The sequence below is a fragment of the Lontra canadensis genome, unplaced genomic scaffold, assembly GCF_010015895.1.
Source record: "Lontra canadensis isolate GAN:19392208 unplaced genomic scaffold, GSC_riverotter_1.0 scaffold30, whole genome shotgun sequence".
Lineage (NCBI taxonomy): Eukaryota > Metazoa > Chordata > Mammalia > Carnivora > Mustelidae > Lontra > Lontra canadensis.
This window is the reverse complement of record NW_022631024.1, coordinates 7,649,512-7,660,124: the sequence shown is the minus strand read 5'-3', so window position 1 is coordinate 7,660,124 and position 10,613 is coordinate 7,649,512. Positions and strand designations below refer to the sequence as shown.

At 40.8% G+C, this 10,613-nt stretch overlaps 2 protein-coding genes across 3 annotated transcripts in view; one reads left to right on the top strand and one right to left on the bottom strand.

Annotated features, from left to right (window-relative positions):
- Positions 1-1,482: 1,482 nt before the first annotated feature.
- LOC116872823 (putative UDP-GlcNAc:betaGal beta-1,3-N-acetylglucosaminyltransferase LOC100288842) lies at positions 1,483-6,950 on the bottom strand. The gene is made up of 5 exons (XM_032866348.1): positions 6,870-6,950; positions 6,548-6,734; positions 6,307-6,486; positions 3,827-3,918; positions 1,483-2,586 (listed from the first exon to the last, which is right to left on the bottom strand). Exons 1-5 carry the CDS (start codon positions 6,948-6,950, stop codon positions 1,483-1,485), a joined length of 1,644 nt encoding a protein of 547 aa, XP_032722239.1.
- The window catches only part of FBXW2 (F-box and WD repeat domain containing 2), a 24,494-nt gene continuing 20,276 nt past the window's right edge, over positions 6,396-10,613 (top strand). For both annotated transcript variants that reach the window (XM_032865732.1, XM_032865730.1), the window contains exons 1-2: positions 6,396-6,484; positions 6,587-6,695. The gene's annotated coding sequence lies outside the window, so the exon portion shown is untranslated. The remainder of the gene's footprint in view (positions 6,485-6,586; positions 6,696-10,613) is intronic.

The window sequence follows — 10,613 nt, the reverse complement described above, 5'->3', positions numbered from 1 at the left end:
TGAAGCTCAGATATTGTAGTCATTTGTCAAAAAATATGATCTAATAAGTGTAATGGCAGGGGTTTTCAAAATGTGTTACTTTGGGGACACCTAAAATCCCAAGAACCCCGGGATGGGAGCTATTGATCTAGCACCTGGTCTTTATACAAGAGAAATCAGAAAATGTGTTGTAAGTTGAATTGTGTCCCCCCCAAAAGATAATGTTGAAATCCTAACCCCTGATTCCTAATGTGACCTTATTTTGAAATAGTTTTGCTGATGTAATCAAAGTACAATGGGGTCATTTGGGTGCCAGTCCAATGACTGGTGTCCTTAGAACAGGGAAATTAGGACACAGCACAAAGGGCAGATTATGTGAAGTCACAGACACACAGGAGAAGGCCATGTGTGAAGATGGAATCAGAAATTAAAGTGATCTCTCTGCAAGCCAAAGAATGCTAAGTATGGCTGTCCACCACCAGAAGCTAGAAAGGACAAGGATTTTCCCTTCTATAGGCTTTAGAGAGAGCAGGGTCCTGCCAACACCTTGATTTCAGACATCTAGCCACCAGAACTTTGAGCAAATGCCCTTCTGTTCTCTTAATTCACCCAATTTGTGGCACTTTCTTACAGAATTCCTAGGAAACTAATGAAGAGTATACACATAACACAAATGTGAATTTGTTGCATCCCATCTGTAAAGCAGTGTCTAACTAGGACTTGATGAAAAGTGCTTTACAAAGAGAGATCCAAGTCTTTGGTATGGTTTAAGTTAACATATACTAGGTGGTTAATGCTTTTAAATTAAGTGTAATTCCACCACCCGTTACCAAAATGTTTCTTGCTTACATCCAAGATGAAAATTTTGTTCAACACATTCCTTAGTGTTCTCTTTCAATTCTGAGCATTCTCAAAAATCAGTCACTCTTTCTGTTGGTGAGTCATGACAGTTCCACAGAATATGATGTTGACAAATTCACTTACTGTAAAGAGAAACAAGACTTCTGGTTATAATTAATGTTCTCTCGTTTCCGGATAAAAGGTTTTATTTTTTTTTTAAGATTTACTCTTTTTTTTTTTTTTTTTTTTTTTTTTTTGAGAGAGAGAGAAGCAGCAAGGAGGGCTAGAAGGAGAGGGAAAAAGAGCCTTAGGCAGACTCCACGCCGAGCGCAGAGCATCATGTGGGGCTCGATGTCACAACCCTTTGATCATGACTTGAGCCAAAAACAAGAGTCCGACGCTTAACTGACTGTGCCACCCAAGCACCCCAAAAGGTTTTATTTTGAAAAGAATCATACTCTATCAACTTAAATATCATAAAATAAAATCTCAATATGATGTAGTATATCACAGCACTAATAACATTTTAAAACTTGCTAAGAGAAACTACAGAAACACAAGGAAGGAGGGACGCTTTTTACAGCAAGGTATGAGTTAATTTACGAAGAACACATTTATAAGAAAACGCCAAAAAAACAAAAAAACAACCCACAAAAATCCCTCCTAATCACCAAGATACATGTCATAGTTTTTTATGGTACTCATGTGAGAACGTTTAAAGCTGTCAAGGTATGTCAGAAGTTTGCAGGAAATGAGCCCGTAGTAAGTCTCAAACAGGGAACATTTTTTCCCACTGCTAATTTCTTCCCATGCCAGGGGCATTTCAGCATCTGTAGTTTCCAAGGACGTAAAAATGAACTTATAGCAACATCTGTTGTATCTGATGTGCTTTTTCCCAGAAAACCTTGAACTGTGGATGGGTATAAGGCCAATGGACTTGGCACAAATCCCTACAAACACATCAGCAGGAACCATTACGGGTACTTCATTGAAAACCATATACATCATCCGAGCCACATCTTGGGACATAATAAAGGCTTCACCACTGCAGTAATCTGGGTAGTACTTTTCTGGGTACTTGCTAAAAGGGACAAATTCTTGACTATTGGAGTCTCTGTTGGGTGTATCCTGATGGATAACTCTTCCCACATAGATATCCTCAAGGTGTTCTTTCAGATTGAGAAGATAGTCTACCAAGCTTGGAAGATTGACAAACATCTCTTCATCAACCTTGAGAATGAATAGGGCATTAGGGCAAAAAGTCACAACCCACTGCATCATTGTGATGATCTTCAGGGTTTGGTTCTTAGAAGTGTCCAAGAAGATTCCTTCAATTATATCATTATTCTTATGGGACTCTTTATCTATCTCTTGCTGGGTAGTTACCAAAACAGGTATTCCTAAAGCAAACAGTGTGAGAATGTGGTGCCCTTGGACACTGGTCACATTACCCCAGGTTTTCCTGATGAGGTCCCGCCTTGTTCCATTTCCTGGGCTACTGAAGATAAGAGAGAGTAAAAATATATTCTTCCCTTTACACACCTCCGACTGGCTCAGGATATAATACTTGGAAAGGTTACTTCTTAGAGGTTCCATGTTCAATTTTCTTGCCTTATCCTTTATTTCAAGAACTTTCATATCTACATAAGGCAAAGCATGCAAAAAGTATTCTTCCACAAAATCAGCCCCAAAAAGCAAGGCATGAAATAGGATAACATTAAATAGAATGAAACACCACTGGTGAGTCCGAAGTCTGCAGAATGTCACCTAAATAAGAAGAAAACACATGTTCATTCAAACTTCATCTCCATTCTTGTTTTTGCCCCCACTGAATGTTTTAAGTACTCCTCACAGCACTTAGAAGTACACTATTTTAAGGGTTTCTGACTTATTTTTGCTGTAAGTCTCTCCCACTATATCATGGCTCCTTGGACAGGTGATATCATGCCTCTTTCTTCTTCAGTTCTGCAGAGTTCAGTGTTTGGTATGAGGTAGAAACTAAATAAAATGTTAATTGGTTGTTTTCTTCCTCGTTTGGATGAAAGCCTACTTACTAAATGCAAGGCATTGTGTCGGTTGCTGGAGAAGCAAAGAGGAATCAGACACAGACACATGATATAAAGTAGCAAGTGGCATCATTGTGCTAAAAACCTATAGGAAAATATATGATGTTCTTTCAGGAAGTGAAACACTTGGATCGGTTTCTTCTCTAATTACAAAAGTCAAGGGCTAATTTTCCATGAAGTAGTTGCTTTTGTTGCCCAGTGAACAATGGCTACTATAAAACATTTATCTCCTTCCAGTATGATTTTCCAATTTAATCCAATACTGAATTCTGACATTGTCTGTTTTGGCAATGTCCCCTAATCCATCCGACACATCTATCAATATGGACAAATTCCCGCTATCTGCATAGCACCCCTTTGGAGATCTAGGGTGGACCTATGCCAAGTTTACTCCACATCATTGAAGAAGATGGAAACTTTCCATCTGGAAGGGTAAATACAGTATTGTAACATAATAAAGCAAGGGAAAATTAAAGGAATTAAATTTCTACTGGAGCTTCAATTGACAAAGCTTCTCATAATAAAAGTAACCTCTTACTGAGCACTTGCAGTGTTCCAAGCACTGTGCTAAGCACTTTATATGCCTTAATTAGCCCTGGTAATGCTTTCAGATAGGTTATCTTCAAAATTAAGTTAAGCATCCAGGTTTCTTAACTTGCCGAAGATCACTCAATGGGTAAGTACAAAGAGTAATGTCATGATTTGAATTCAAGTCTGCAAAATTCCAAAGCTCACTCTTAACCACTGAGAATCCTGACTCTCTTCCTTCTCCGTGTCCACTGAATTGGAAAGGAACAACAAAACAAAACGAACCCCTGCAATTATCATCTGAACTCCTTTCTGTTTGCTCAATTGCTAATGATTTAAACAGAGAAGAAACTTCAGTTTCCTCAAGCTTATTTTAATAGACATCAAATGCTTCGAAGGTTTAAGAAGCTTACCTGCATGTTGTCTGTAAGCAATTTCAGGGCTTTGGAAATTATTGAGTCCAGATGCCAAATGATGCCCGAATGTAGCTCAGCATCATTCCAGTCTAACAGCAATTGAAGTAAAGTACTTTGTGCCCAAGACTTTAAGGATAAAGTTTCTTCCTAATCAACTTGAGCTTTTGTCCCAGAATACCTGCTGGCTGCATAGGAAAGCAAGTGCAGATTATGTTACAGCTAGAGTGAATCCAGAACAAAAAACAGAGAACACAAACCTGTTCAATTGCTCCCAACCTTGTGTACCTCTTGAAACGGACTCCTTGCCTTTATGCTGAATTCCTGGTGAAGTTAAGTGTGGGATTTGAAAGAGCAGTTCACCTACATCACCCCTCCACACATCATCACACAAGGAGAAATGTCATACAGTATGTTTTGGAGTGTTTTCAAGAAACTAAACAATTGGAATAGTTCCTGCTCCCTAGTATATGCACGTGCAAGACATAGACTAAAAACATCAAGGAATAGTTGTCATCCCTAATGGGTGCATACTTTTCTTCCAAAGAAACATCATATGGTGAGGTTTGTTTAATGTTTGCCATTTTCCTAGGGCATGAATGTGTAGGAATTATTCCAAACACTGTTCCTACCAGCAAGCTGAAGAAAAGAAACAACATTCAGCATATTTTCATGTTCTTGTCACATAAGCAGTTGTATTGAACATTCTGTTTTTAGGCAGGGCTATATTTCATCTTTGTTTTTTCTCTTCCTGCCTGCCACTCACAGCATTTTTTTTAATTGTTTGGCTAGGAAAATTTATTACATTCAAAGTTGGCTATGTTTTCTCAACCACTGTCATGCAATCTTGGAAATTTGTTTTACAAAGTGGGAAAATATAACCTAAAAAAATGCAAGTGAAAAGAAATTGTTTATACATTCTAAGTTTAGCAATTAAATAGGTCTTGTATTTAATTAAATACAAATCCGGTTTTGCGACTTTCAATTCTCAGCTATAAATTTTGTTCCCAGATCTCCTCCTGGCTTCAACTTAGTTTGGTTTCTTTCTTTCTTTCTGTTTTTTAGACAGTTTGGTTTCATTGTCCATGGGAAGGTCTAATAACATTATCTCCAGGCAGCTCCATCTGGGATTTTCAGTTTGATTCATCAAACTCCCTACCACACTGGGGTTGAGACACATAGGGGTGCTTGATTTTCTTAATTTCCTTGGCACTGCCTTCCCTTTCATAGACGTTATCTGATCTTTGTGAACATTTCTTCTTAAATTTTCTTATAATGTTGTCATCAGTCACTCTTTGGCTACAGAGACTCCCTTTTGCTCTCTTGAGTCCTGACTTTCAAACCATCATAGTGACTTCTACCTCACATAGTCAAATTTTTACTTCCCATGTTTTAAGGACACTAGATGAACCCAGGATGCCTGGAGTCTTGGCTATTCTCTACCACTAACTGGATACGTTACTGTCTTATTGTCTATATAATGTGATATATCTCTTGGACCAGTCTGTTCAACAGGGTAGCCATTAGCCACATGTGGCTATTTAAATTTAAATCCATTAAAATTGTATTTCCTCAGTCATATCAGGCATTTTCAAGTGTTTAATGGTCACAAGAGGCTAGTGGCTGCCCTATTAGACGATGCAAATTAGAATATCATTGCTGAAAATCTTATCAGATGGTGCTGGTATAAGATAGGAGTATGTGTATGTGGTTTATGAGCCATTACAGAGAGACAAGGAGGATTTATGTTCTGAAGGGGCCTTGAAATCCTATGAAGCCAGTTACTAAGACTTTAGGCAAGATGCCTTTTGACCTCGGTTTCCCCATCTCTAAAAACGGAGCTAATAATAGTAACTGCGGTGTAGGGCTGCTGTGGGAATTGAGTGCGGTGACACAAATTGATTTAGGATACTGCCGGGGACATCGGAAGCACAGTTCTAGTTTTTTGACGCTTAAAGATTTATGCTTCCACTTTCAGTCCTCAGAAGGATGACATGAGGAAGATACTAGAACTACTATGCAGAAGAAGGAAATAAATGCAGAGAGGTTAAATAAGTAGGCCATAGACACAGCATGAGTGTAAGAACTGGGATTCGAACCTAGATCACCTGTTGTTTCGCTCACCAATCCCCTTAACTTGCTTAATTTTTCTCCTTGGCACTTGCTAAGACTTGCACATGCCTTGCTTAGTTATTTATCTGTCTGCCTCCCTCGCTAGGACGTAAATCCCAGGCGGTCCCTATTTTTGTGCTTTTCGCTCATTAACCCTATCTCCCAGAACAGTGTTTGGGAAATAACCGGTGACTCAATGGGCTGTTTGACTTCGGACACGTCTCTGAAATTTTCCTGCCTCTCCTCCGTAAAGAAAGGATAAGAAAAAGGGCAACACGGGGCAAGGTCAGGTCGGATGAGACACATCCCCGATACACAGCAAAAAATAACTTTAGGACCAGAGTCCACAAGCCTAAGCTGTAGCGCACGCTCCCCCCTCCCTCCGCGCTCTCCCAGGTCAGCCCGCTTCCCCCGGAGGCCGGGGCCGGAAGTGCACCCGCGTCCGCTGGGCGCCACGGGCGGAGGGACGCGCGGAGATGACGCAGGCAGCACCGGAAGCCGCTCCCCTGTGAGGTTGCAGACCCCGAGCGGCGGCCGCTGGTCCAGGTCTGTATGTGAGGCGGGGTCAGGCCGAGGAGGGGGTTCTCAGGCGCCCGCGCCTCTGCTGACCAGCCGCGCCTCGGGCGGTTTGTCTTTCTTTCTCTGCAGGCGCCATGGCTGCGGAGCGGACCCGGCCGCTGCGAGGCTCTGGCGGCCCGAGCGCGCCTAGTCGGTGTGAGCCCGGCGCGAGGTCCTGGGCCCCGGGGCGCTCGCTCAGGTCAGTGCTGCGCGGAACACGACTCTGGAAGCGGGGGACCTGGGAACGACGAACGGGTTGAAGGGATCTGGAGTTGATTTTAGAGATGGGAAAATTGAGTCTCGGAGTTACTGCCTGTTAGTTGCTCAGTTTCCTTAGCCGCGAAATGAGTTAGCAATGATGTTCCAGGGCTACCATGACTTTGAAAGATGATGAAGTGTGGCGAGGTGGTTTATGAAGTACAAAGCGCTGTATTAATGTGAGGGACTGCGCCATAGTTGTGGGTGTGCGATGGAAACAGGTGTGTATGTGGGGTGCCGCTTGAGATACAGATAACAATATTAATGCTGAATAATAATGGTAACTGGCATTTCTTGGAAGCTTACAGTGTGTCGGGTACTGTGCTAAACGCTTTACGTGCGTTATCCGACTTAATCCTCACAAAAAACCCTTGTACGGGATGCTGTGCGTGGTTGCATTTTACAAGTGAAGAGACTCAACTTGAGATGGGTGAAGTGATTTCCCCAGGGTCACTCAGCAACAGGTGGAGTTGCAGAGCCTGTATTTAACACTGTTTCTTTCCGAGCTGCTTTTATTTATCTTAGACCTAAAGGCGGTTTTATTTTATTTTTTAAAAAATATTTTATTTATTTATTTGACAGATCACAAGTAGGCAGAGAGAGAGGAGGCAGCAGGCTCCCCGCTGAGCAGAGAGCCCGATGCGGGGCTCGATCCCAGGAACCCGGGATCATGACCCTAGCCGAAGGCAGAGGCTTTAACCCACTGAGCCACCCAGGGCCCCCTAAAGGCGGTTTTAAAGTAAATAGTATATTCACATGGTTTTAAATTCAAGAAAGAGCTCCTCGCTCCGATTCCTTAGCTCTCCAGTTTTCCCGGGAGGCAACCAGGGTTCCCAGCTTCTTGATATTCAAAAGATACCGGGCATGTGTATGTTTATAAATAACATGTTTTCAGAACCTCTGTACTGTAACTGCTGATAGTGCTTGATAAGAAAACAGGGAAGATGAATCCTCCTCTCCGACAACAAATGTCTTGCTTTCGTTCTTAACTAGGCCAGGTCCTGGTGGAGAAGAGGAAAACACACATGTGATGTTTTATCCAGAATGGCTGTCTCCAATAAAACCTAGGGGTATAGTTTTGTTTTGTTTCGAGGGGGTAGGGGCTGAGAAAGATGTTAAGGTGCTTCCTATGGGACCCTGGGAAAGTCACTCCACTGCTTAGGCCATACATTTCCTCATTTTATTCGTTAAGGGCGGTAGTACTGCTACTTTCCATGAAGTTCTGATAATCCAATGAGGTAATGTCTGTGAGTAGTACTTGAGTCTTTTAAACCAATACAAATATGAGAGTTGCCTGAGGGAACATAGAGAGCTAATGGCAGAGCTAGAGATCAAACCTAGACCTCCCATCTTCCAGTTTAGGTGTCTTCATCACGCCACCCATTTCGGAGCCTTAGTGATTGTTAATATTGAGGGCAGAAGGGCAGGTTTAATGTTTAATCTGAAGTGCGGGCAGGGGAGGGCAAGACACAATGAAGTGTGGGTAGAGACAAAAATGCACCTAGTGGGAAATTCTAGCCTCAAGTCAATAACTGCCCTTAATTATAAAACTAAATCTCAGTAAGTTTGAGCCGTCGAGTTTTTCCTTCATATGTTGTAAGGCATTTTAAGGGAAATTTTATGGTTAGGGTCATAGGGTCGAAAGGGATGTTGGTAGCCCTATGTTTTCCAGCCTTAGGGCTACTATCAGCTTTCCTGGCAGGTATTCATAGTGATAAAACTAAGAAAAATACCATGTGAGTTACTTCAGACTGTGTGTTAAGGATGTTCTGGCCCTGTTTCTGATTTTCATGAAAAACTCTCAAAGTGAGTGATAGCTTCCATTTTACAGATGACTGAAGTTTAGAAGTTGGTCTCAGAGTTGCCCATAATCCCATAGGAAGTGGCTGAATCAGTAGAAGATTTGACTGACTCCAGGGCATTTTCACTACCTCATTCTGCCTCTGTTTCCACTGTCTTTGACTTTCCCAGCAATGGGAATCGCACAGCGTTCTGGAGACAGCCCTTATGTTATTGGGAAGCTCCTGTTGAATTGAAATCCTTCTTCCTGAAGTTGTCCTGTTTGGGCCTTGTGCTGCAGGAGTACATGATATTCCTAGAGGCTCTCCAAAAAGGTTCATTTTAGACCTGTGACCTTAAGAAAGTTCCCTCCAAAGTCAGTTGATTTTTTGTTAGAAGAGTAAAAACTGGTGGTTTTTGTTTTGTTTTGTTTTGTTTTGTTTTGTAATAGTGCAGAGTTGGGTAAAAAATTACTAGGGGTTAAGAGAATATCTGAATCTCAGAAATGGCTGAATTTTTTAAAGGTGCTCATTGGAAAGTTTGTCCCATAATCTTCTGTGGTGTCATGACTACATTAACTTGGTATTCTGTAGGATGTCTCTTAGTTTTTGTCAATGGTGGAAACCTGATAACATTTTCATGGGTATTATAAATTTGCCTTGTAGTCATTTAAATAATAATTCAGCTTCTTATAACAGAAATAAGCATTTCTGTGATGGATGTGTGGATACTTCTGTGTGTGTAGGTGTGAGAGAGGAAGTCCTCCACACTTATTCCTGGGTAGATGTTTTGGTATATGTTTCTAATTGGCCAGTATTAATTAATTAGATTTTGTGACATTTTGTGAGTGTCCACAGAAAAGGATTGTTTTGACTTGCTATGAGTGGTTTTTTAAACGTAAAAAATTTCCAGAAATGTTACAGATAGAATGTTGTTTGGATTCAGAAAGAGGAAGCTTGTTAGCTTGTTTTGTTGATAAAACTTTTGGTGAACTGATTATTTTTTGGCTGCCAAGTAAATCCATGAACTAAAAAATCCTGCCTAGCCCAAACCCTGAGGATTCTGGAGTATTATTTTGAAGTTCATTCACTGTTCCCAAAACCAAACTGTTAGGAGATAATATGATTGGAAGGTTTGGTTGCTTTTACTCTTTGGTGTCCAATAACATTCTTGCCAAATTTGATATTGAGAAATTAATGAAAATGATTTTTACTGACCTACATGAACAGAGTTGGAAAATGAGATCTGGCTTTTGACGTAGACTTGACCTAGATGACATATATGGGAAGGAATTTATTTTCCTCTTCCACATAAATTTAGATATAAATTTTTAAAATTAGTATGACAATCTGGTTGTCATCTGGTTGGAGAATAAATGATCAGATAGAAGGAAGGTTTTTTTTTTAATTATGGAAATGTTTAAACATATAATAATAAAAAGGATAAAAAAACCTCTGTGTACCGATCATTCAGCACCAACATCTATCAACATATAGCCAACCTTGGGAAAGATGTTTTTATGGATTTGCTTTATTTTTTGTTTACTTTTCATTAGTTTAGTCCCTTTTGTCAAAAGTGGATTGACACCTTGACACAATGCTGTGTATCTGTAAGGTTTTTTTCTGTTCCGTTTAGTCCGGGAGCAATTTGTCATTCTCCTAAAGGAGAAGGTGCTATCATCAGATAGTCACAGTGCCTCCAGATTTTATAACCGGGTTGTGATTCTCCTGGTTGTGGCTGTCATCAGAGAGAGACAGTTTGGTGTGGTTGGAGGAGTACGGATGGTGAGAGCACTGACCTCCGGTTGTTCTGATGCTATTTTGATAGCTCTGTTGACTGTAGGAAAATCACTTACTTTCTCTGACTTTTAACTTCCTCCCCTGCAAAGGAGAGGTGATGCTTCTTGATTTATTGGTGTTTTCGAAGCATCGGGATTACTAATTGGACTTATTTGTGAGGCTTCCTTGACCCTCACTGTTCTGTGTGGCACATGGTTAGGAGTTGTCACCAGCTCATATGAGGCTTATAAAAACTATGTAAGGCCATGTAAGGCCTTTAGTAATTCATGTTCTAACAGGCT

Bases quoted from the DNA above. Each gene is read 5' to 3' on its own strand.
- LOC116872823 (XM_032866348.1), bottom strand. From the start codon at position 6,950: ATGGCGCAGTCCCTCACATTAATACAGCGCTTTGTACTTCATAAACCA. The intron at 6,735-6,869 runs GTAGCCCTGGAA...CGTCGTTCCCAG, and splicing joins CATCATCTTTCAAAGTCATG to GTCCCCCGCTTCCAGAGTCG. The intron at 6,487-6,547 runs GTCAGCAGAGGC...CCTCACATACAG, and splicing joins AACCGCCCGAGGCGCGGCTG to ACCTGGACCAGCGGCCGCCG.